This window comes from Platichthys flesus, chromosome 15, assembly GCF_949316205.1.
Source record: "Platichthys flesus chromosome 15, fPlaFle2.1, whole genome shotgun sequence".
In the NCBI taxonomy this organism is placed as follows: domain Eukaryota; kingdom Metazoa; phylum Chordata; class Actinopteri; order Pleuronectiformes; family Pleuronectidae; genus Platichthys; species Platichthys flesus.
In genome coordinates this window covers 18,128,389-18,155,496 of record NC_084959.1, presented here as the reverse complement: position 1 = coordinate 18,155,496, position 27,108 = coordinate 18,128,389, and the positions used below count along the sequence as shown (strand labels likewise).

At 41.8% G+C, this 27,108-nt stretch overlaps 1 protein-coding gene across 6 annotated transcripts; it reads right to left on the bottom strand.

The window, feature by feature from the left end:
- Positions 1-577: 577 nt before the first annotated feature.
- p2rx1 (purinergic receptor P2X, ligand-gated ion channel, 1) lies at positions 578-20,710 on the bottom strand. 6 transcript variants are annotated; one of them, XR_009924187.1, is made up of 14 exons: positions 20,233-20,710; positions 16,764-16,908; positions 15,731-15,802; positions 15,300-15,369; positions 14,070-14,157; positions 13,874-13,954; positions 13,158-13,299; positions 12,888-13,033; positions 2,192-2,282; positions 2,040-2,105; positions 1,856-1,951; positions 1,489-1,570; positions 1,341-1,385; positions 578-1,255 (listed from the first exon to the last, which is right to left on the bottom strand). XR_009924187.1 is itself a non-coding variant. In XM_062405498.1 (13 exons), the coding sequence occupies exons 1-13, from the start codon at positions 20,367-20,369 to the stop codon at positions 1,250-1,252; spliced, it is 1,185 nt and encodes a 394-aa protein (XP_062261482.1). In that variant the 5' UTR covers positions 20,370-20,708; the 3' UTR covers positions 578-1,249. The 6 variants fall into 6 exon arrangements, 3 of the variants coding, with proteins under 3 accessions (XP_062261482.1, XP_062261483.1, XP_062261484.1); XR_009924188.1 differs by having other exon boundaries at positions 1,341-1,689; XR_009924186.1 differs by having other exon boundaries at positions 1,341-1,570.
- Positions 20,711-27,108: the final 6,398 nt, after the last annotated feature.

Below are 27,108 nucleotides of genomic sequence, written 5' to 3'. Positions count from 1 at the left end.
TTTAGATGACTTGTTCCAGACATGATGAATTGGAATTTCCCTATCATAGTGGTCACCTACACGATCCTTTTAAAACCTGTTACAGATGATCCTGGTAGATAATCCATGACACTTTATTATCTTGGATACAGGCTCAAACATGTAAGGGAATGTGCAACATTGGCGGAAGTTGCCCATCTTAAATTCTCTATAGCTTAGTGCTGGGGCAGCAGTGAAACACAGAGGAGAAATCAATGGGGGCAGTCGCTCCAGTTGAAGCACGTTAAGTGAATGACTCATTTCTCATGATTTCAGGTGACTGTATCCACATGAGGAGGACTGTGGGAGAGCAGGTGAGCACATGAAGTCAGGGTCCGCTGGAGTGGCTGCTGTGTATCTTATGTAACTGTCCTGATATGTGTGTGGTGAAGGTGCCTGCTGTCTCCGTTTCTGGATGTTTCAGTCTTATGTTGTCTTGTGGGTCTCTCTGAATGTACTCAACCGCCCGCATAGGTCACGCGTATGAAAACAGACGCCTGGCACATCCCTATGGAATGCAGTTAGTGCAATGTAAATATTTACCAATATAGAAAAGAAGCACAGTTTTTGATTGCTTTTATACACCTACACATAAACAATGAAAAAACAAAACAATTACATTTTTGATATTTCGCATATGATGTTTTTTCTACGACTTGCACTGTGAGACAAGAGAAACATCGGGACCATCACTGTACATCTTTTATTGAATTCACTGGGGAAGGGATGAGTCACTCTGACGGTGGCACGTCCACCCATCACGTGTGTGTCCTGCTGTGACAGAGACAGTCACGGAGGCTATGGATGAGTACCGATGACGATGATGATGTGTATACACACAGGACCGCTGCAGCGCGCCAGGAGGTGTTCTACCACCAGTGAGGATGTGGAGAACAGTTAAGGAAGGTGCAGGTTACACCCAGTGTGTGAACAGAAGAAAACCGAGTTACACCCAATAAGCAAGTACACATAAAGCTGAGCTACGCCATCAACAGCGAGAGTCTTATTCTCTCAGGGTGGCTTGAAGAGTGGGAGGACGTTGGAAAGAGGTTCTGAAGGAGATCTGCAAGGAATTGAGTGCCCGTTTATCCATGTCTTGAAATTGTTTCCTTCTCGGTTCAAGTCCATTTGTGAAAGTGTGTTTGTGTTGTCTTGCACGGACTAGGATAGGGTTCAAGTGCAGAAACCTTCAAAGCAGCATGGCCACTGGCATGAACATTGGGCCCCCAGGTCACTTCTACACAAGAAAAGCAGATAAATTAATGAATCAACAATCATGACATATTTTAGTAAAAAAAAGGTACACAGTGTGAATGGCTTACTTTAGATGCCTCTGTTTCTACGCTACCTGCCTCTGAGTCAGGATCCTATGAAATAAAAGTAACACAGGACAGGAGCCGTAGATACGTATCAGGTAAATCAGGATTCTTGCATCACAAAGTAAAGAAACACCTACTCTACTGTCGTGACCTTTATAGCACATTGGACTGGTCTTCGATTTGCTTCAAGGGTGGAATAGACACGTGTCTAAACCAAGCAACTCACTGTCCTGCTGTAAATACAAAATGCACTGGTGAAATAGGGACACTGTCGGGGTGAGATGATCTGAGATTTCGGCGTTAATTCCGAAGTTGACTGTTCCCGTGTTTCTGTAGCTGTCCTTCAGAAGAACTGAAATAGACGTTTAGATAAATAATTATAAAGTTGAATGCTGTACTTTTATCAGCACCGTTTTTGTTGTTAGTGATATTGTTAAATGCACCTCTGCTGCCATCTTGTGTTTACAGCAGTAATTTACATGCGATACTTAAATGATTCAATTTGGAATAGATCTTACCGGTACATGTGAATTAGTATGTTTAAATTTCATGTTCTTGTAAAACTCTCTTTTAGGCAGCAGGTAGAGCAGCATCAAGTCACATACGACAGTGGCCTGAAAAAGTATTTCAACGGAGTTATATTAGTTTGTATTTAAGGTGTTTCACAAGCAATGAAAAACAATTCTTACAGGTGCAACATACCACTCCAAAAATTCCCACTCCAGAGCCTATCGCCATCAGGGTTGGGATGACGTCAAACTTTCTTGCCTGTCAACAACAGAGTGCCAACTAATCAAAATAATGTTAATTAATGTTTTTCGTCCTAATGAAATTTGTGTGAATACACCACTTACCAGGGACTGCACAATGATATCCAATCTGATCCCAAATACTTTGAGAAGGGTTCTCTTCTGAACTTTATCCTCAAAATAATGCCTTGCATACCTATAATATGTCACAACAATAAAAGCAATATTTTGACAAAGCATTTAGTAAATATTCACATTTTCCACATATATTCCCTATAATACATTAAATGTTATATGGTAAACCTTAACAGCACACAAGCAGCCTCTTTTAGATTTATCTTGTGAAAAAAGGAAACATCCATTCATTTTTATTTATGAATAAATAATAATACTGGTGGGATAGTATTGAAGGCTAACCCAGCAACTACAGTCAACAACACTACTGCCTAGTAGCATTACCATTATGTAGATAATGCCTGGTAGTGATGGTGCATGTGTGAGCTCAGAGAGAATAGAAGATTCGCAGGGCACTCTGAATACTAACAAGTGACAGTTTGAGACAGATCTCAGCAGCCACATTGAGCCGTTTGAACTGACGGAGAGTAAATATTATAAACTGGGTTTGTACTGAGGCTGTCTGCAGTTAGTACACACAGTCCTGGAGCAGAGCAGCATCAGGAGCCAACAGTGAGTTCACTTCAGTGCACGGAAAAATCCAGTGAGCCAACTATAAATGGTATACCATCAGGAGAATAGAAATGTCCGACAGCAGTGTTTGACTGATTTTGTAAATCAGAAGGGCATTAAGTAGAGCGCATACATCACATCACAACAGTCTTTAAATTCAATCAAATGGCACCAAACTTCACCCATGCATATGTAACCCCTATGGGCAATAGAATATATTCAGATGTGGACTAGTTACCAGGTTCGTACGGAGGGAAGAATAAAAGGACACACACAATGATCAACTGGAGCCACTGAGTACGTTTAGATGAATTGTATTGACTTTTAGAAAAATAATAAAATAGATTCAAGTGCAATCAGTAATATTCAATTTTCAATAATAATCAATATCCGGTAACATTAGAACAATTCAAAACAATTTCTTTTAAACACCAATAAATGGCTGCGGAATGTCCATAAGGAAAAATAAAATAAAAACAAAATAAAATCCTTGCAAGTGTTCTTTGGTTCAATGTCCTTCAAGTCAAAATGTCATGTCGTAAGTCAAAAAGTTAGTCAATGGTCACGTGTGCGCTTCAGAACGTGTTGACCTGATGGGAGGTGATGCTTCTCATAGAGGTCATCCGATCCACTCCTTGGGATAAGGAGATGTTTTCATCACTAGCTCGCCACCCCTTCGTCAAGGGGAATTCGATCCAATCTCTCAACGGTTTCAAGGGATTCCAAAAAACCTAGCCAAGACTCTGCCGAAAATAATAAAACTCCCGACGCTCATCAATCCGGTCTCACTTCGGTTCCGTTTCCTTCAACTTCCACTGCTTTATATAGCTTTATAAACACAGTTTCTACAGTTATACTAGTTTTACGACTTCTACTAGTTTTCTCTGCTTGTCTCTCGTCTGCTCGTGTGTGGCTGCGCATCGACGACAGCTACGTGAAAAGGCGGGGCTTACTTCCCTCTACCCAATCGTAGGTCTGCATCCTTAGATACAGCCAATTAGACTCCAGTATACTCAATCACTAATGGACAGCTTAATTAACCAACAGGTAAATGATATGTGAATGCAGGGAATGGTACAGAAAGGGGAAATCGAGAAATAAGTATATATTATATGGAAATAAAATAATGATAGTAAATGATAATAAATAATAATTATAATAAACAGGGCCCAATTGTCTACAAGGTTACATCCTCCCCTCTTAAATATCATGCACGTCCCGTTGCATGTTACTCTAAAATAGGGGTTGTTACTTCAAAGGCTTGACTCTGTGACCAATAATCTTGATCAACATTCAGGGAATCAATAAAAGCTTTACTTAAACCCTGGAACAATGACTTAACCACTGTGACTAAGGGATTTCCTAGCTCGGGATAGTCAAGTCTACGGGGTGGTTGTCTAATTCTCTCAGATCTTCTGATGGATTGAGGTTCAGTGTCTGAGTGCTCATTGATCTGATTTAACATTTCTGTTTCTGCATCATTCTGGTTTTCTGTATGTACAAGGCTCGTTTTGGTCTGTAGGTCTGGTGTATCTGCTAAGGAGTACTCCTGCATGGATGGATGCATGTTCGTTTCACTATCCTTAGCCTCAGGTTCAGACTCTCCATTTGGTGTGTTTCCTTGTACCATTTCAGGTAAGTATGGCTCTGTTTCTTTTTCAGGTTGATTTGATACATGGCTAGACTCCTTATTCACAGATTTTTGCATGGAAAAAGTTTCAGGTGAGTGAGGAACTTTAGCCGGTTCATCAGGTGAGTCATTATCACAAGAGAGGATCTCCTGATCTTCCTGTGGTTCTGAACCAGGTGAAATTGCACATGGCTCTCCTTCAGATTTGTCATATTCCTCTCTGTGAATGTCTGTGTTTTTTATTGGGTTGTCAATGATTTCGATGAAACGTGTCTCTTTTATTTCTTGTAATGGTTCAAAGTGATAACAGGTATCTTCGTCATCCTCTTGATTCCAGCTGTTATCCTCTGGTTGATCTGGGCTTTGTCGGGTTCGGGGTTTTTGAGGTTTACTAATGCGCTCAGGTTCCTCTTCTGTCTGTGAGAGAAAACCACAAGGGAGTAAGAGATCCCTATGGAGTGTTCTCAGAGGCCCAAACTCTTTTTCTGGTCTCACTGTGTATACAGGCATTTCGCCCATTCGTTTGGTGACTATATATGTAGTCGATTCCCACCTGTCTGCCAGTTTGTGTTTACTTCTGAGACGAAGATTTCGGACTAAGACTCTGTCTCCAACATCCAAGGTAGACTCACGAATGACTTTGTCAAACCTCTTCTTGTTTTTGTCAGCCACTTTGCGAGAGTTATTGATGGCTACTTGGTAGCTCTCCTCAAGATGGCTTTTCAATTTTTTCACATACTGTGAATGTGAGAGGGGCTGTTTGTTGGTGAGTGGTAGTCCGAAGGCAATATCAATGGGTAGACGGGGTTGCCTCCCAAACATAAGTTCATATGGGGAGAAGCCTGTGACATCATTTCTGGTACAGTTGTAGGCATGAGTAAGCGGCTTAACGAAGTCACGCCAGTGGGTTTTCTCTGTGTCCTTCAATGTACCTAACATACTCAGTAAAGTCCGGTTGTAGCGCTCCACAGGATTACCACTGGGGTGATACGGGCTGGTTCTTACTTTGCGTATACCTAGCAGGGAGCACAGTTCTCGGATGGTATGAGATTCGAAATCTCTTCCCTGGTCACTGTGGAGTCGCTCTGGAAAACCATAATGGACTAGGAAGTGTTCCCACAGACTCTTTGCAACAGTACTGGCCTTTTGATCTCTTGTAGGGATGGCCACAGCGTACTTTGTGAAGTGATCTGTGATCACTAAGATGTCTTTTGTGTTCTTGCTATCAGGCTCTATTGAGAGGAAGTCCATACAGACTAGCTCCAACGGCCTGGTGGTATTAATGTTTACAAGTGGGGCTGCCTTGTCAGGAGAGGCTTTTCTGCGGACACACCTCTCACAAGTTTTCACTTTCTTCTCAATCTCTGAGGCCATTTTGGGCCAATAGAAGCGAGATCTTGTAAGTTCAACTGTTCGCTCGATTCCTAGATGGCCCATATGATCATGAAGGTTTTGCAACACAGTGAATCTGAGGGCCTCAGGGAGAACGAACTGCATCAGAATCTCTGTTCCAGACAGGCGCTTTCGGTAAAGAAGATCGTCTTGTAGCTCAAGGCGCTTCCATTCATTCAAGATCAAGTGAAGATCGTGGGAGTCAGCTTTGTAGTTGGCAGGTAAGTTGGTCCCTGCTTCCAACAAGCGAATGACTTTTCCAATGACAGGATCATTTCTCTGCATCTGCATCAGATCAGGTTGACTGTACTTTGGTATAGTCAGAAGACCATTCTTAAGATCCTCCTGTTCAAACATGACAGGGATAGCAGCAGGGGACATGGCAAGAGATTGTACCAGCCCAAAGGAAGACAAGTCATTCTGCATAAGGACTGTATGTTTCTGGCAGGTTGCGGCAACTGTATCTGCAAGGAGGATTTGTGGCCCTACATCCTTGAAAGATGACATGAGACGGGATCTGAACTCTTGGATACGACCCTCCTCCTCAAAACTCATGTCATCTTCCACCACACCATGTTGCCTTCGGGACAGACCATCTGCATCAAGATTGTGTTTTCCGGGTCTATATTTGATGTCGAAATTGAATGTGGACAATGCTGCCAGCCAGCGGTAGCTAGCGGCATCAAGCTTTGCCGTGGTGAGAAGGTAGGTTAAAGGATTGTTATCTGTGATAACAGTGAATTTGTTACCATACAAATAGTCATGAAATTTGTCTGTTATGGCCCATTTAAGGGCCAAAAATTCTAATTTGTGAGCAGGGTATCTGGACTCACTGCGTGATAAACCTCGGCTTGCGTAGGCAATTACACGTGTCACTCCGTTCTGTTCTTGGTACAGAGCAGCTCCAAGACCGATGGTGCTTGCATCTGTATGAAGGAAATACTGAAGTTTTGGATCAGCATAGCCTAGCACAGGTGAAGTAGTAAGTTTTTCGATGATTCTTTCAAAGGCTTGCTGACATGCATCACGCCAACGTTCTCCAAGCGGTTCCTTGGGATTTAGGTATTTACCGTCACCCGGACTGGATTTACAGCCTTTCCGAAGAGGTGGGTAGCCTGCGGTGAGAGAGGTAAGTGGTTTAACTATCTTTGAATAGTCCTTCACGAACCTCCGGTAATAACCGGTAAATCCCAGGAATGACTGGAGTTCTTTCAAGGTTTGTGGTCTTGGCCAGGTTTTTAAAGCCTCTGTCTTATCGGGATCAGTTTTCACTCCATCTCTGGACACTATGTGTCCTAGATAGCGAACGGAGGTCTGAAAGAACTTACACTTTTCAGGTGAAAGCTTGAGTCCGTATTCTTTCAGACGTTCAAGGACATGAATGAGTCTGGTCTCATGCTCCTCAAGTGTACTGGAAAACACGATCAAATCGTCAAGGAAGACAAGAACTTCTTTCAGATTGAGGTCTTTCATGCACTTCTCCATGAGCCTTTGAAAAGTGCTTGGAGCGTTTGTGATTCCTTGGGGCATACGGTTAAATTCATAGAACCCGAAGGGGCACACAAAAGCTGTCTTTGGCTTGTCTGCTTCGTTCATTTCTAACTGGTAATACCCAGATTTGAGGTCCATAACAGAAAACCATTGTGATCCAACAAGAGCTGAAAAGGACTCCTCAAGATTTGGCAGTGCATATGCATCACGGATGGTTTGCAGATTTAGTTTCCTATAATCCACGCATAACCTCACGTCACCATTCTTTTTTCGAACTACTACAATGGGCGACGAGAATGGAGACTCTGACTCTTTGATGACGCCAGCATCTAAAAGAGCTTGCAGATGCTTTTTGACTGCTTCGTAATCATGAGGATGAATCGGTCGGGATCTCTGTTTGAATGGGGTCTCGTCTTTAAGCTTAATGTGATGTTGGGTCTTAGTTGCATGACCAAAATCGAGGTCATGGTGAGAAAATACATCAGAAAAAGTATTCAACTTTTGAGTGATTCTCTGCTTCCACTCTTCAGGAAGAGGTGAAGTACCAAAGTCAAAACTCAAAGTAGGTTTTGTGTCTGTAGTCTGCTGCTGGTGGGGACATGTAGCAGAGACTTTTTGGTTATTTTGATCTGGTACAGGATTTGGAAGGACACTACCAGGAGCAATTAACTCAGCAATAACACAGTTGGTAGGCAAGATGATGTCATGATCAGTCTCGTTTCTGAGTAGCACTGGCACTTTGTAAGGACCATGCATTGGCAGGGTGATCAGGCAACAATCGACAAAGACACCACCTGGCAGAGATGAGGTAGTTGGTTGTTCGAGTAGTGCCCACAGCTCAGACTTTGCCTGATTAGCACCCACAAATCCCTCAAGCAGCAGTTTCTGGTTTGCAGGAAGAACTTCCTGGGTCCGACCCTTGAGGGTCACCAAACCTATCTTGCCACTATCGGCTTGTTTTTTCCTGACCTCAAGTGTTTTTAGCACCTGCTGATAGCCATAGGAAGAAAATCGATGATTTGGCAAGGGCGATTCGCACAGCAGCTCATACAAGGGGTCAAGAGTGTTTGTGCCAATCAGCAGTGGGGTGTCACTGTTTGAACGGATATCAGGCACAATAAGAGCTAAGGTGGATATTTCAGGTTCAGTTTCAAAGAAGTCTTTTGGGAACTTTATTTCGATTTCCACATATCCGAGATATGGGACAGTCTGGCCATTGGCTCCTTCGACCTCAAGAAGGTCGGCTATCGGCTTGATTTGATGCTTAGATAAATGTTCTTGGTAGAAGGCCATGGCTATGGTTGTGACTTGTGAGCCAGTGTCGAGTAAACAACAGCAGTCCACTCCATCAACTGCTACTCTGGCTGTACATTTTCTTCCCACAAGTCGGTGCGGAAGTTTGTTGTTGCGGCAACCACCAGCCTTTAGGCTCACAGCTTTCTTAGTCTCTGTAACGATAGGACGATGCTCATTTTTAGCTCCCGTTTGCCCTTCAACAGAAGCTCCAATTAGTTTAAATCAGGGGTGTTTTGGTGGCTTTCCCACACACGCTGTTTCTCTCTTAGGGCTTTCTTCTTTGCCTCTACTAACGCTGGGTTTGGGTCATTACTGCAAGCAGAGGCAATGTGAGCATCTTCACCGCATCTGAAACAATACCAAGGTTTTGGCAACCTTGCTGTGATCTGTTTGAGTTCTTGTGTTTCTGGTTCACTCTTTGTCTTTTGCCATTTGTTGATTTCTTTTGATGCCTTTTTTGCATGTTTCTCTGTGCTGTTAACTTTGAGTTGCGCTACTTGAGCCTGAAGATCTGCAATCTGCTTTCTGAGGTCGTTAGTAGTAGCAGAGGAAATATCCTCTGAGACAGGATCCAGTCTGCCAATGCTGGGCATGCAGGTGGTCTGGAGATGGGAAAGAGCTTTTGTCTTAGTGATCCCAAGGTGTTGTTTCATCCTTGTTGCTTTATTTAACTGCTTATCCTCTTCAGTACGTACTAGAAGCAGGAGTTCAGCGAAAGATGGAGGCTCACCTTTGCGTTGTTCAAGCTGGAGATTGGTTATCAGTGAGCTATCCCAGCAACCACGACAGAATTGACGGAGAAGGTGCTTGTTAGCCTCACCCGAAGCAATTCCTTTCCTTTTGATAACTAAGCTCAAAGCAGTGTGAAGTCTCTGCAAGTAGTCAGAAGCTTTTTCACCAACATTCTGGTTGGTGTTCAAGAAGCGAGCAAAGAGCTCATCACCATCCTCCACTGTGGAATAGGCTGAATCAAGGAGTGTGAGATAAGCATTAGAAGTTGCTTTTGGACCAAGTGATTTCACAATGTTTGAGGCTGGAGGTGAAAGACTTTCAACTATTTTTCTTACAGTCTGGGTTTCTGAAATTGTGGGATCATTCAAGCAGAATTCCACACTGTTGCGCCATGCCTCATAGTCAATTTCGAAAGCAGGACGCGGAACTCTCCCAGAGAAGGACTTCAGTCTATAAGCAGAGTTGGAATGAGATGCTACCTCACTGCTTTTTACAATGTGCTCTACAATGACACGTTGCACCTCAGGCGTGCTGAGTAGGTTGGACGGGATCTGGGAGGTTTGAATTGTCTTACCTTGATTTTGAAAGGTTTCTGGGCCAGTCTCACTAAGCTGAGGGGTGACACTTACTGGGAGTACATGTTCACTAGCAGGGGAGAAAGGTGGTGTGGTTTGGGGATCATCTGTAAGGGGAAATGGCTCTTGTTCTACAGGGGTTTCAGCAACAGTTACTGGGACCTCCCTCCCCACAGACTCTCCGATCCTACCCAACTCCACCCGCAAAATGTCTTCAAAAGACCTGCTACTCCTTTTTGCTAAATCCCTCAACTCGGACAGGTAGGTTTCGGTTACCGAGGAACTTACTTCACTACTATAGACACTTGATAGGCTTTGAACACGGTGCACAACTTCTGGGCGTGCAATGCAAGGTCGGTCAAGAGGTAAATACAGTTTCTCAAGCTCTTTGACTGTAGCCTCATGTTGGAACTCAACGATAACAGTTACTTCTCTACCAACTGAAGGCACATCAATCAGCCTAGCTACAGGACCAAACTGTTTCAGGAAGTCAAAAACTTCATTGTCTGTCTCGATGTGAGTAAGTCCACTGACTAAAACAGCGTTCAGAACCTTAACATTTTGTGATTTCACAACTTCCATTTTGTAAGAATAATGCACCACAATAAAAGTGAAACTCAAATTAAATGAATAGCAAATTAACCTTAGGTTGCTCCAGTTGTTCAAATGTGGTTCACCTTAATTGTCAAGGTTGCAAATGTGCAGTTGTCACAAATAAATCCCTCCTGGCTAGCTCGCCAAGTTTTGTAACCCCTATGGGCAATAGAATATATTCAGATGTGGACTAGTTACCAGGTTCGTACGGAGGGAAGAATAAAAGGACACACACAATGATCAACTGGAGCCACTGAGTACGTTTAGATGAATTGTATTGACTTTTAGAAAAATAATAAAATAGATTCAAGTGCAATCAGTAATATTCAATTTTCAATAATAATCAATATCCGGTAACATTAGAACAATTCAAAACAATTTCTTTTAAACACCAATAAATGGCTGCGGAATGTCCATAAGGAAAAATAAAATAAAAACAAAATAAAATCCTTGCAAGTGTTCTTTGGTTCAATGTCCTTCAAGTCAAAATGTCATGTCGTAAGTCAAAAAGTTAGTCAATGGTCACGTGTGCGCTTCAGAACGTGTTGACCTGATGGGAGGTGATGCTTCTCATAGAGGTCATCCGATCCACTCCTTGGGATAAGGAGATGTTTTCATCACTAGCTCGCCACCCCTTCGTCAAGGGGAATTCGATCCAATCTCTCAACGGTTTCAAGGGATTCCAAAAAACCTAGCCAAGACTCTGCCGAAAATAATAAAACTCCCGACGCTCATCAATCCGGTCTCACTTCGGTTCCGTTTCCTTCAACTTCCACTGCTTTATATAGTTTTATAAACACAGTTTCTACAGTTATACTAGTTTTACGACTTCTACTAGTTTTCTCTGCTTGTCTCTCGTCTGCTCGTGTGTGGCTGCGCATCGACGACAGCTACGTGAAAAGGCGGGGCTTACTTCCCTCTACCCAATCGTAGGTCTGCATCCTTAGATACAGCCAATTAGACTCCAGTATACTCAATCACTAATGGACAGCTTAATTAACCAACAGGTAAATGATATGTGAATGCAGGGAATGGTACAGAAAGGGGAAATCGAGAAATAAGTATATATTATATGGAAATAAAATAATGATAGTAAATGATAATAAATAATAATTATAATAAACAGGGCCCAATTGTCTACAAGGTTACACATAGATATCGGTTAAATGGTGAAATTGTTGCAGAACGTCCTGTCTGGTTATGTAATACAAACAAATGAATGTGTTCTTCCCCGACCCACACTGCTTCTTTACACAAAGTTTCTTGGTGATCCGCTCTGTAATTTCTGTGTAATCTTGATTACCAACAAACAAATGAATGAACCGGTGAAAACATGACTTTGCTAGTGGAGGTTATTGCAACGTATCTTTTCTTCACAAAACAAGAGATGACTGAGCAAAATGGCGCCGGAGCATTGGACCGATACTAATTTGTTTCAATAACTGTGCCTCTTTGTCCATGTTAGACGAGCAGGACAATGTGAGGGACAAGATACAGCCAGAAGACGGTTAGTTAAAGTCAAGAGCTGGACACAGTGAAAATAGCTAGCTGGGCTCCATCCAAAGCTAACAGCTAACAATATTCTTACCAGCACCTGTAAAGCCACAAAGTAACATGGTATCCTCCATCAAAACAAAGGGAAGCTACGACCAACACTTTGTGGTGTTCTACAGTGTTATCTTGTAAAACAGAAGTGAAATAGCCATTTCCCCTATTTCCTAACCATCAGTTGGCTCCAGCTTCACACTTTATGTACAGTCGCTTGAGTGGTATCAAATTCCCCATCTCATTCTCGAGAGAAGTGAAAGCGCTTATTTCCCCAAATGTCAAAAAGGCTACTCGCAAATCAAAAAGAAAATCTTACTAGCAATTACTTTCATCTGCAGTTATGGAAAATAACATAAAAAAAGTGCGGTAGATATATATGCTTCATGGTGGTTTCTTCAGGCCGGCATAGGCATAAGCCTGGCAATGAACATGCTGTAATAGTTGAGTCACAAGGACAAATGCAACTGCATAAGAAGCTCAAACCACATTCTGAAATAAAATCTTACAAATTGTCATTTCATTTTTCAAATTTAACCTTTTCAAAGAATTCTCTCTCCTCAACACTGACTGACTCAAACCTGGAGATCCAGCATCAGGTATCATCATCCTCATCATCATCATCTCACTATCTTACCAACCACTCTAAGTGCTTTACGCCAGAGGTCACATTCAGATTCATTCTCACGTTCAAACAGTTCTTCTTTATCAATCATCTGTTTACACACTGACTGCACAGTTCAGTGTCAGTACAAAACACACAAATTCACCACACATAATTATGCATTCACCCCTGCCAATAGATTGACCTAAATCATACACACTGCTCCTTTTAAATCACTGAAGTGTATTAACACACCTGAAGTTGTAGCCCACTGATGCTTTGGTTTTGTCTGTCTCCTCAGGGTTTCCATACAGACCATGGAAGTTGTATTTTGGTATACAGTGTTTGACAGCCACATCAAAGTTACATGTCCAGTCGACCACAATGCCAATGGCCCCTCCCTGTCAAGACACAAGCCCATGATACATCGATCAAGTCTAGTCTCCACTTCAACACAAGGAACAAAACAAGGCACCGAAAGATGATCCAAACATATTCAGTGTTGAATTTATGCCGCCAACTTACCACTCTGGCAATAGTTTCAAAATCAAAGCCAGAGAGTCTAACTATGTCTCCCAGTCTGAATATTGGACACAGTGGATCAGTTTCCGGATCATGGTAGCATTTGTTGATGTATGCGTTATCAACGCCGTCCACAAGGTTACTCCTGAAAACGCAGATTTACGTTAAAGTGCAAACTTCAGGGAAACAGAATGTATTGCATGAATTTGATGAATAAAAGCGACTATAAAATGCACATAGAGGTGAATGGTTTATTTGTCTCTATTAGACATTGTTGGTATAGTCAATGGCTGGATGAATAGATGGAGTGATGTTTGATGATAAATGAAAGTACTCTATCTCAAACGTATTTCTTATAAAAAAAAAAATCTTGAAGCAAGTTACACAACAGTATCATTTTTTTATCATCTACAGCATGACTGAAATGGATTTAAAGGGTGTTTTTTCAACATATTCCTTGACTTGTCAGAGAATAATTCATGGACCTTGATGAAAAGATCCAGGCGTGTTAAGGAAAGTGGTATTAATGATGTTGTGCAGTTTGCCGCAGATCCAAATAAAAATCCAGATTCAGTGAATTGAATTGTGGTTTTATGAAGAAACTGTTGGGCCTAGGCGGATGTAGGTGTTCTGATGAGTGCCATCCTAGTTTCTCTAGTTATAATCACACTTTGCATCTGCCTAGCTAAATTAAAGTTGACATGAATGAGGTCCATCACCTTGTGACATCAAATAAGGGGAAGGTTACAGAGTTTTTGATGAACAGAGTGTAGTTTTCGGCAGACATCAACAGAGGAGGACTGGAATGGAAAAGATAAAAGAATAAAATACAGTATGTTGAGGAGCTTTAAAAACAACACAGAATCACTACAAATTCTATCATCACATTATGGATAGTTCAGTGTTTCCACGTACTCTGGTATAATCTTATCATCCTCAACAGGGCACCAAGCCAACACCTCACAGGTCTTCGTGGTGTTCACACAGACTCCTGTCATTTGCCCTTGAAACAGAATTTACCATGTAGAAAAAATTAAAACAGAAGGGAGTGTGTTTCAAGCAGCAGAAACCAGGCATTCGCTTAAACATTGAAGCACATCGGAACATTTCCCGCCCCCACTCGTCATCTTATCTTGAATTAGCATCAAGAGCAGTGAGCGAGATATAAAAGTGGACCAAAACGCTGAAATAGACGTTTCCTTTATGTCTCTGTGTGATTAGTTTTGTTTGTATCAGTTCCTATCATTGTGTGCAGGGCGACTTCACAGATAGTATCCCAAAAGGCGCTTGTTGGGTCACTTTTTTTTCATACTCTGACCTTTCACCATACTATGGCTCCAGGCCTATCACCCCCCTTATGTTTACTTGTCTTCCAGCACAGAGACAGTTGGCCGCCTCTGAAGAGGCACTGGCACCTCAAGGTGAAATTGTCTGGTATGAAACAGACAGATCTAAAGCTTTAGCTAACACTGGTCTTATTGAAGGGGACGGGTGACACAGGGGACTTTAATGGCTTCAGATTTAACCCTGGGACAGATGGGGGACTATAAATTTATATAAGCGCTCTTTGAACTTAACATCAATGCAGTATATGTTTGAACCTATTAAAAATACGCTCTCATCTGGATGAATTTAATATTGTTTCTGAGCTCATATTCACTGCCTGTTTTCATATGCTTGTGTCTACTTACTCAAGGCAGGGTGATCAACATGATATAAGAACACACACTATGTGTTTGGTTGCTAACTCTAGGTTGTTGATATAAATCAGTTTTTTTCTACGTGCTAGACAAGTGTATGCGTAAGTTGCATGCGAGTGTTTACCCTAGCAGCCACAGGGATGAGTCAGATCTGGTGTGTTTTAGTTTATACTGTGTGAGCCCATTCAATGGCAGATCTTAAGAGCCACTGCCCATTTTGCAAATACACTACTCCAGAATGATCCTCTCTACCTCCCTCAGTACATCACAGTCCCATCACTGGCTTTACATAAGTATAAGACAGGCTTTTCGTCTCCGGGGGAAACAAAACAAAGCATATGAAAAGCCAAAAAATGGGACTGATCTGATTTTGGCCACAGGCAAACGAGACGGTTCCTCAGTGGGGACTTCCTAGGTCATACACTGTCAGGCCGTCAGGATTTACCATGTCCCGTACGTTTCAAATTCCCTCCTTCACAGTCGGCGTCCGAGCTGCAGCTGTTGTGGCCTTTGAGCTGTTGTAAACAAGAGATCGGGTCAGTAGGCGTAGGCAACAGTGGAATGTGGACGTGAATAAACTAGAGGCTTTAAAAGTGAAAATAACATGACATTGTGAAAATGAAGTTTTGCATTTATTGGGATACTCTGCAGCACACAAGGAACCACTGTTTATGTCATCTTGAAACCATTAAACTTAAATAGAATTTTCTGGAATTTGCTACACAATTATCCATTTACACAAACAGTCTCGGAATGGGACACGGTTTCCGTTTTGTTTTACTATTTATGGAAGTGAGACGGACATAAAGAAAACAGAGGGGGGAAGAGGAAAACATTTAGAAAGAGAAATGGAAACCAAAGAGCCTATTCACATACCTCTGGACATTTTCCCAGAGTCTGACCTTCAGTTACGATGTAGTTTGTCATCACCACAAATGATGCGTCCCCCTGAGGTTTAGGATTAAAGGAAGGAATATGTTATTATATCTCCATTTATTTATGCAATAAAAATGACATAATGGTTCTTTTGCAACATTCAGTTTATTGCTGGTGGAAGGTCAAACATTAATCAGGTGTTTCTCATTGTAACCCTGCTCATATCACAAACACATTCAAATTAAAAAAGATCATTCCCCACAATTTGTCAACATAAAGGAATTTTCATTCATATTGAATAATTATTTGGGAAATGACAGGAAGCAACTAGGGAAACAGTGATGTTATTTTATAGGGTCAGAGTGGCCTAGAGGCTAGACTGGACGTTCTCCAACAAGAAGGTTGCCGGTTCAATCCCCACTCTTCCCCATCTGCATGCCGAAGTGTCCTTGGCAAGATACTGAACCCCTAAATGTTGAGTGTACTAAAAATGTAAGTCGCTTTGGACAAAAACTTACCCCAAATGACATGTTATAATGATAATAATTATATATGAAGGGTAAATAATCTGCCAGCATCTCTAAAAGATCATTAAATAACATGTGTTATGTCTTTGTAACTTATTTGAAGCACATTAGATCCAGGCTATCTGTTGTGGCTAGTTATTGTGCTAATCTAAGCTACCTCGCTGCTGGCTCCAGCTCCACACTTGAACACAGAGATGTCTTCTTCACTTACTCATAAAGCCAAGCCAAAGCCTACACACCCACACCACAGAGCAAACATGACAGCCTTCATTGTGTATTCCTTTCTTTGCTTCCCATAGATAACTTGAACCACTAGCATTTTGGGTAAACAAAGCATTTGACGCATTGACTCAGGTTGATGTTTAATCACTCTGACAGCTGGAATCATGGACTGTGGATGTCATGACATTTGACTCCGACCCAGATTTGATATAATCTCAACAATGGTCGGTAACTTGTATCAGGTGCAAAAAAAAAATCTTCACCATTCACCGGCAGCCACCTACCTGCGGTGGGAAGACGTAGTCAGCCACATCCCAGATTCTCTCATATCCATTCACACTGGTGTAGCCCACGCCTTTCATTTTGGTGAAGACGGAGCTGACTGCCGTGTCCGTGGACTGGTAGCCTTTCTCGTAGATGAAAACCCATCTGTAGGGGGACACACAAAGAGTTCTGTCAGGCATGTCAGCACCTCGAACTCCCTATCAACCTCAGCCAAACATCTGAACCCCACAGGCGACTGCATGTGTGATTGTGATGTTGATAGCCTGCACAGTGACCCCAGATGCCACCAGCACACCTCACAGGCTCACATGTGAATGTTATTGTCCGTGGCATTTACAAATAGTTATTTTTCAAGGTGGCAGCTTACCAGTTTCAAAATATGTGAGGAAAAGTAACACGTTAGATAGAAGTCAAAAGTTTAAATCAGCACAAGGTGGAAGTAAACACACTGTGAGTAATTGCGGTTTCGGTCAGTAGAGCTATTGTGCTCATTCACAGATGAATGACCTAAATTGGGAACCATTTAACTACAAGTATTAAGTATTTATTTATAAAGTAGCAAGTAAAAGTAAAACAAAGCTGTTTAAACCAGTTTAGGGCAGTTAGTGGTAGAAACTTGGACTATGGGCAGAGAAGGTCTCTGGTTCGTCTCTGGTTCGACTCCACGGAGAGACAACAAAAGACGAACCTGGATTGATCTGTCCAAAAATCCAAGAGTCTCCCTACCCTATCTAGTGCCCCTGAGCAAGGCACCCTACTCCCCCAACATCTGCTCCCAGAGGGCCGTACATGGTCGCTCACTGCTCTCTGTGTCCTGCACACAGATGGGTTAAATGCAGAGGTTGAATTTGCCTGCCATTACATGGGTGTGTTGTGCATGTCTGTGCATGTGTTTGGTATGAATAAACATATCTTAATCTTAATCTTAATCTTAATATATCTCTCATACATATTGCAGAGCAATTGTATTTACATAATACCATCTCAGTAATTTATTTGAATTTTAAATGCAGGACTTATTTTCAAAGAAATATATATATTATATTGATATTTTGACTTAAGTAAAGGAACTACCATTTTCTCAATCTGTGGTTATGATCCATAGAGAGATTTGAAGTGTACTGAACTCCGGATTTAAATCCATTTTTTTATTTACACAGCAAATGTTAAATATTCCTTTTTTTTCTGGCTAAAAACTGCAGCTATGTCGCCTTGACCAAATTAAGTGCCTGAATCCCTCATCATATAAAAGGATTGGCATCAAGCAAAACCCCACTTCACACTCGAGTGCACCACTTTTCTGAATTCTGCAGAGTGAAGCTTCTCATTGTGTTGCTCACTCTTTGTGTGGCCAGGAGGGATATGACTAACAGCTGGCCTGCACTGGACAGACACTGTATGCACACACACGCGCATGTGGAGCTAGGTTGTGAAAAGTAATTATCCCCGGGCAGAAAGCCTGCAGGACGGTTTGCATTGCTGCACACGTTCATTTGTGTGTGCACAATGAGAGCACCTTACGGCAACAGACGAACAGAAACATCTTTGCAGAGAGAAATAAGGTGCATAATGAGCCAATCAGTTTGGCCAATCAAATTATGTAAGCTGGAGCTAACACTGAAGCGGACGTGGAGGGGGGAATAAGAAATGGAGCACATTAAAGGAATAAAGAAACGCATGAGCATGAAATAATGGAAGAATCTTCCCGAAACAGCAGTCTAAGTGAGATCTGTATCTGCTCCGACAGAAGGCGACGCAGAGACAAGGCAGCTCCTTCATGTGCTGAGAGGGCTTTCTCCTTCCACCATACTGTGGCGCCGAGATTAGTCCTCGTTTTGTGAAGACAAATTAGAATGAATGAATGAAAACATCCAGCTCCAACTAATCACTGTAAAATGCAAACTGTGGATTGGCATTTTTTTTTTGTCAACCTAAAAGCAACAAGATGGGAATGAATTAAAAGAACAGACATAATGGTTTTGCTGCTGTCCTCCATTAAATTAGTGTATGCTTAATTTTAGAGATTCAGTTTTGAGTGATGTATGAAACATTTTCAAAACCATGAATGGGAACTTGTGCATTTGTTTTAATGCAAAAGCTCTGTGTTGTATTTGTACTGCTAAACCCTGGTGCATGTTTCATGAATGAGGAATAAGTGAGCAAAAGCACAAACATATATTTGGAAAATAAGTGCATTTTGAAATATTTCCCATTTAATATCTCAAAAATAAGTAGTGTGTGTTTGTATAAGACAAAATAAAAATGTAGAACTTCCTGCGGGACAAAACGACCAGCGAGACACCGGTTCACTGCAAGTGCCTGAGAGACATGGGCTGACTGCTGCTCCGACCTGTCAGCCCTGGTGCTTAAATGGTGAGAAGGAGAATCTGGACGGCTTTATAATCACATCTCCGTTCATGTCCATCACTGCGCCAACCTCAAAAAGGCAGGTGACAGGGTGCAAGCTCTGTCATGCACACACAGCCCTGATGCCAACACAGGCCAAACATCTGAAACACTCTGCATCTGTTCACTTTTAAATTGTATCAGCGCAAAGTGCAAAATATAATGTGTAATTTATATCCGTTTTTTTTGCATTACAGAAATGGTGATGGTGAACTTTTTCTGGCTCTGGGGCTTGTGAAGATTAAAGTCCAGTGATAAGATGTGAACCACAAAGGGAAACCATGTGTGCCATTTCAAATCAGTTTAAATCAAAGGGAAATAGTCCTTGCCATCAGCAAGAGGAGATGTTCTTAAATTTGTCTTTCTCTGTCACAGTTCTGGTGACTGATCACCACCGGCAGCAGAAGGTAACACATTTCTGCGCCATTTGGCAGTGAATTGGGCAGCGGTTGATTGTTATCTGTGTTAGCATATGTCTAAGCTCGTTCATCACATCCAGCTCCTCAGGTTCTGCTCCTCAGAGGTGCAAGGGAATAATGTCAAACACACAAACGACAGCCCGGGAGTCATCCCAAACTGAAAACTGAAATGGTGTCATCTGAAGTGAGATTAATTAACAACAAGCTCTCCGCTCTCCGCTCTCCACAGTGACTTTCCAAGGCACAAAGGCAACATGTCCAAGCAAGTGTGTGGGTGATGCGTAAGTTATAAAGCATGCTGCTGCTTGGTCTCAACTTTAGACGGGCATATAACAACAGTGATCTTCTGATCATGTCATCTCATGTTCTCGTCCCTCTCGGCATCACTCAAACCGTCAATACATACATACATACGTTCAAAGTCAAACAAGAGGCCTCAAGTTTTTCTCTTCTTTTTCAAACGAAATGCAAAATGAAGATCACAGTCAGTTTTTATGTCAACCTGTATGTTAATACTGAAGTTGCAGGAATGTGCACTCTGAGAGGTCATTCCTGCATCACACTGCGTCCCTCCAAGGCAATACAAAAGCTGCCAGATAGCAAAACAAACACAGCCAAAGTAGGCTAATTTTGAGATTCTTACCCAATGATGTAAGCCACGACTCCCAGCTGGATCAGACGGCACACCACTCCCACCTTACTGTTCCTGACCAACACCTGGCGAGGGGTCTCATACTCAAAAAAGAAGTCAGCGAGGGCATTGGTGATCTGCCTTTTCATCTTCTGTCATGGGCTAACCTGCAGAGAGGAGGGTCTCTCTCTCTCTCTCTCTCTCTCTCTCTCTTTCTCTCTCTCTCTCTCTCTCTCTCTCTCTCTTCACCCAAGCACTCAAACTCCACTCTCTGTGCGTCCTGGTCGCCTCTGACTCTTTCCTCACTGGTGGCGAGGGTCCTCTGCCTCCTTCCTCTCATCAGTGACGTCTGAAGCAAGAAGTCCTGAGGTGTTGGACTTCCTCTCTCTCTCTCTCTCTCTCTATCTCTCTCTCTCTCTCTCTTTCTCTCTCTCTCTCTCTCTCTCTCCACTCATGGGTGCAGCATGTCCCTCACCTCATCACTGCTTCCTCTGAATTTTCTCTGCCTCTCTATCTTTCATGCCCCAGTTTCACAATAGATTGGCATAAACTAATGTTTTGGGGAGACGAGTCTTGACTTGTTTGGAACTCAGCAGTTGCAACACATGCAACGGACATCCCTCCGCTGCATGTGCAATCAAACCTTATCTCTCAACTCTCTTCCTGCTTGCACAGCAGAGATAGAAAGCGTACGCCACAGTTCAGCTTGTTTGCCTGCTCTCATGTCACCATATGAGGACACTAAGCCTTCTTATGTTTTATTATATTTCTGCGTCGGGTTTGTGTGTTTCTCACAAACAACCAACAATCCAACTTCTCCCTTTCATATACTGAGGTTGCTTTGCATTTCTTATTTCCACCCTCTCTCAGGTGAAGGAAGGTGGCAAACAAACTGTTGTTGCAATCAAAGTGAACTGTTGCATTTCTACCATTTCGGTATGAAATTGTTTACATATAAAAACTACATTGCATGAAAGGTTTTTCCATCTGAAAAATGTTTTTTCCTGGCTTGTGTGCACTTCCTTCTAATCCCGAGAGATTAGTGAAGGGAACATCTTGTGCTGGAATCAAAAATCCAAATCTAGATGTGGCTAAGCCTATTCCAAAGGAGACGTCAATATACATTGGAAATTGTCTACAAATAGCCCTGTCTAGACTTTGGTGGGATTGCAAGTGTAAAAAAAAAAAAACTGTGTCAATCACTGTGTCTGAAAACGCTCACTTGTTCACTCAGCCAAGGACACTCAGTAGTTTTCTTGACAGTGAGTAGGAAGATTTCAGACACTAACAATCATCATTATTTGTGATCATTATCTGTTGTAGAAAGTAACGTACCTACCATAGATATAGGTTTTTATCCAATTGTGAATGTTTTGGGCTACTAGCCGGATGCAGTGGTAACATATAAAATAAAAACAACCCCAGGTTTCTCTTCAGCACTGTAGCCAGGCTGACAGAGAGTCACACCTCCACCGAACCCAGTATTCCTCGATCCCTAAATAGCAATATCTTAATGATCTTTTTTAATGATAAAATTTGAACTATTAGAAGTAAAATCAACCATCTCCTGCCCTCAGTTGGCACTAATACCCTACCAAGAACAGAAATCTCAGAAACGGCTGAGAGTCCTACCCATTATCTAGAAAGCTTCTCCCTGATCACCTGTGATCAGTTTACCAAAATAATCTCAGGTTCTAAACAAACAACCTGTATCTTAGATCCCTTTCCTACAAAGTAAATTAAAGAAATTCTGCCACTAATTGATAGTGTGTTACTGAACACAATCAATCTGTCATTATCATCAGGTTATGTAACACAGTCCTTTAAAATAGCAGTAATCAAATCCCTTCTCAAAAAACCAACAATCACAGTACAGAGACAGCCTTAGCAAAAGTCACTAACGACCTTCTAATAGCTTCAGATCAAGGATTCGTGTCTGTCCTCATTCTGTTGGATCTCAGTGCAGCATTCAACACAATTGACCATCACATTTTATTTCAGAGACTAGAACAGTTAATTAACTGCCCTAAACTGGTTTAAAATCGTATTTGTCTGATCGCCTCCAATTTGTGCAAATTAGAGATGAGTCATCTCTGTGCCCACCAAAGTTAACCACGGTGTATATGCTTCCACCAGTAAACATTATTTGGACACACTCGGTAAATTTCCACTGGTAGGCGGTCGACAACCAGTTATACTTGTTATTAAAACCTGAACAAAGTAATCAATTAACTAAACTTCGAGCATTTCTCAAGGACATAAAAACCTGGATGACCGCAATTTTCTTTATTAAACTCAGATAAAACAGAGGTTATAATACTTGACCTAAACACATTTGAAATACATTATCTAATTATATAGCAATAACAAATAACAAATTTCTAGGACCACCCTTTTCCACTTGCGTAGAATCCACGCCTTTGTTATATCAAGACTGGATTACTGTAATGAATGGTTATCAGGCTCCAGCCGTAGGTCATCAGAGACTCTTCAGCTTGTCCAAAGTGCCGCAGCACATGTCCTGACAAGAACCAAGAAAAGAGAGCACATTTATCCAGTATTAGCATTGCTACGCTGGCTTATGGTTAAATCTGGAATAGGATTTAAAATATTCTCCTCACCTTCGAGGCCCTTGATAATATGGTGCCATTTTACCTTAAAGAGCTGTTAGTACCCTATCAACCCACTAGAGCACTCCGCGTCCAGAATTCAGGCTTACTTGTCGTCCCTAAAGTCTATAAAAGTAGAGTAGCAGCCAGAGCTTTTAGCCATCAAGCCCCTCTCCTGTGGAATAATCTCTCACTTTCAGTTCGGGAAGCAGACCACCACCGAGGTGGCAGCTGAAGATGGATCCTAATTGGCGGCAATGGACGATGACTGTGGACTATAGTGGCATTCGATCTTGATGGTGGATCATGATCTTGCTGGCTGCTGACCATAGACTATGATTGCAGCAGGACTGCTTGACATATAGTATTTCTCCTCAGATACTTGACCTTCAAGTATCTGACCTTCAGTTATCCTTCAAATGTTTACCCTCATCAATGCTGCTAAAACCTTTACCCGGATGATGTTTTCCTCTACACTTGACATCTATTGCACTTCTGTTCGTCCTGGGAGAGGGATCCCTCACATGGGGCTCTCTCTGAGGGTTCTATGTTCTTTTTACCCTGTTAAAAGGGTTTTTAGTAGTTTTTCCATACTCTTGTTGAGGGTTAAGGACAGAGGATATCACACCATGTTAAAGCCCTATGAAACGAATTGTGAATTGTGAATATGGGTTATACAAATAAAATTTGATTATTTGATTGATTGATATACACAAGTAACAACATGGCTGAGAGCAAATGTAGTGCAGTATTTGTACATGATTTTGGACACACCCGAAAGGTCTACAGAGTAATGCTCACAGCTCTGGGTACTTACGCATCGCTGTGTGTTGAACTTTATGCTTGAACTCATCACTTTAGATTATAATCGTAAACTGCTTCTAATCATGGACAATGCATTTCCACTTTCAGACTTCTCTCCGGATATATAGAGCCACACTATCCCAGATTGGAACGAAACTATCTGGAGTCACAATCTGCACAGTAGCGTTTGCGCGTTGGAGCCGTGGTAGCGAGGTCCAACTGAAGCAGGTGCTCAATCATGACATTGACCCCGTTTTCTATAGCATCAAATAAGTAATTAAACCCAAATGTTCTTGAAAAAATCTCACTTGAAAATACACAAGTGTGATTAGGACAACTTTCAATGACAGAAACCATCTTTGGGAAACTTTTATTCTACGTGCACTTTGACTTTTTAATTTGTTCAATGTCCTGTCCACTAACATGCATGAAGAGGGATTTTCAAAATATACTGCAGTCAACCACGAGGTGATGATGGAGACACTTTGGCTTCACTTATGCAGAACAGTCATCTTTATAATCAATCCTTGGCTATAATGCTAACACTGGCAAACAATTCGGATGAAACACAAAATATAGCTGATACTAGTGGTAATGTCGTTGGTTATTAGACGATGAGGATTCTGTGGTAACACCAAGGGTTCTCTCCCAGGTACTGGAACAGCAGAGTGTTCTACAAAATATGTTACTTCTGGAGCAGGAAAACTTGTAAGTGCTTTATTCAGGTATTCGTGGAGGAAACTGGATGGAGACTGGATAGAGTTAATAGAGATGTACAGGAATAGCATCTATTGAAACTCCGTCATGAAAGTCCGTACTGTAGGATCACCACTGTTGTAGAAGGTAGCGTACATTCCATAGATATCACATTTATCCAATTGTGAATTTTTTGGGCTACGAGGCGGATGCAGTGGTAACATATACAAGTAACAAAATGGTTGAGAGCAAATGTAGAGCAGTGTTTGGACATGAATTTGGACACACCCGAAAGGTCTACAGAGTAATGCTCACAGCTCTGGGTACTTACGCAACGCTAGGTGTTAAACTTTATGTTTACTGTACTCATCACCTTAGATTATAATCATAAACTGCTTCTAATCATGGACAATCCATTTCCAGTTTCAGACTTCTCTCCGGATATAGAGCCACTCTATCCCGGATTTGAACGAAACTATCTGGAGTCACAATCTGCACAGTAGCGATTGCGTGATGGAGCCGTGGTAGCGAGGTCAAACCGAAGCATGTGCTCATCATGACATCGAATCAGTTTTTTATAGCATCAAATAAGTATTTATACCCAAATGTTCTTGAAAACTAGAACTTGAAAATACATCAGTGTGATTAGGACAACTTTCAATGACAGAAACCATCTTTGGGAAACTTTTTTTTACGTGCACTTTGACTTTTTAATTTGTTCCATGTCCTGTCCACTAACATGGAGGAAGAGGGATTTTCAAAATATACTGCAGTCAGCCCCCAGGTGACGATGGAGACACTTTGGCTTCACTTATGCAGAGCAGTCATGTCATCCATCTTTATAATCAATCCTTGGCTATAATGCTAACACTTGCAAACAAAGCTGAATATACACAAAATATAGCTGATTCTAGTGGTAATGGCGTTGGTTATTAGACGATGAGGATTCTGTGGTAACACCAAGGGTTCTCTCCCAGGTACTGGAACAGCAGAGTGTTCTACAAAGATATGTTACTTCTGGAGCAGGAAAACTTGAAGTGCTTTATTCAGGTGATTGTGGAGGAATCTTGATAGAGACTAGATAGAGTTAATAGAGATGTACAGGAGTAACGTCTATTGAAACTCTGTCATGAAAGTCTGTACTTTAAGATAATTATCTATTGTAGAATGTAGCGTACATATCATAGATCAGTGATTTTCAACCTTTTTTTAGCCGCGGCACATTTTTTACAATTACAAAATCCTGGGGCATATTACCAATCAAAATGACACAAAATGACCGTCTATGGCCTGACCCAGTATATACAATGCATATAGTTAGTAATACAGTTTCTAAATGTATTTATACTCACTCAGTGTTAAACCTGGGCCTGTTTAGATGAACACAAACTGATATCCTGGCAGTAATGGAATAAAGACACACATGAAGCTCTTCATCAACAGCTCTCAGTGTCTGTTTTTAGTTTTTTATGAAAAGCTCAGCTCACACATATGTTGTGGAAAAAAGGGGACCAGATTGGGGAACTCTTTTGCAGCAGATAGCCAAAAACTGTCCAAAGGAAGATCAGCAAAGTTTAGCTTTAAACCACGATCTTGTTTCAGTTCAATAAGTTCCTCTTGCGCCCAGGGCCGGCCCTAGCATATTTGGCGGCTCTAGGCAAGCTTCACTCCTGGCGCCCCCCCCCCCCCCCCCCCCCACACACACACACACGAAAGCTTATTATAAAATGATTTCTTTCTTCGTCGAAGTTGCTTGGACACACACACACTAACCATACGCCTCAATGTGCTAGCATGTTCTGACAACACCAAGGAGGTTCGTACCTCAATTTTTGCCTCATTTTACCCTAATGATAGATTCATTTTTTTAATGTCAAAATATTGGTTGGAGATATATGTTATGGGTCCCAAAATTGATACCACAGCAACAAAGCATATCTGTAGAATACAGCATGAATGCAGCAGCAGTAACGACACGGAGCATTCAGTTCCACATCCAGACTGCATCTTATTCAAATTAAACAATAAAGAAATATAAACATTTACAATATAGACCTATTGAACATTAGCTTATAACTGGTCTTTATAAGGCACAATAACAATACATGAATTACAGAGTCTGTGTGTGTCGGAGCTGAACTACACACTGTAAAGTAAACAATATACTATCGCGACCAGCCTGCAAGACGACGTGCAGGTAAAATAAACACCTTTACAGGCGAATGTAGCCCCGCCCACCTAGTGCGCGAGTGTCTCTCCTCACTGCCCAGCGGAGTTTCTAAGTTTTACCAGTCAACACGTCTCAATGACACCCGTGGTGATCAAGCGAGGCTTTAGGAGCTAACGTAGGTGACTCTCACCCACTACTACCCTGTAGAATACAGGATGGAAGCAGCAGCAGGAACGACACGGAGCATTCAGTTCCTCATCCAGACTGCACCTGACAGTACGGGTGAAACTGCTCCCGTGCCAAACGTTCCACCTGAGTGCTGCTGTCATTTACTGATTTCTCTAATGAAACTACTTAAATTACTGTCAGAGTAATTAAATACAATATTTTTGGCTATACCACATATAGAAGGGGGCACAAAAAACTCTGCCTAGCAAAACAATTTTTATTTTATTTCATCTTATTTTTTGCTCGGCGCAGTTTTTGGCGCCCCCCTCTGAGTGGCGCCCTAGGCAACCGCCTATGTCGCCTGTAGGAAAGACCGGCCCTGCTTGCGCCTGTAAAGTCATGACCTTTCCAGCATCTGATGCTGAGCTGTATGGATCCCTA

What these genes read in the sequence shown, in the direction of transcription:
- p2rx1 (XM_062405498.1), bottom strand. Translation starts at nt 20,369, where the DNA reads ATGAAAAGGCAGATCACCAATGCCCTCGCTGACTTCTTTTTTGAGTAT. An exon ending in TCAGTGGGCTACAACTTCAG is followed by an intron (nt 2,283 to 12,887) that starts GTGTGTTAATAC and finishes GACATATTATAG; the next exon opens with GTATGCAAGGCATTATTTTG. An exon ending in ATATCATTGTGCAGTCCCTG is followed by an intron (nt 2,106 to 2,191) that starts GTAAGTGGTGTA and finishes TGTTGTTGACAG; the next exon opens with GCAAGAAAGTTTGACGTCAT.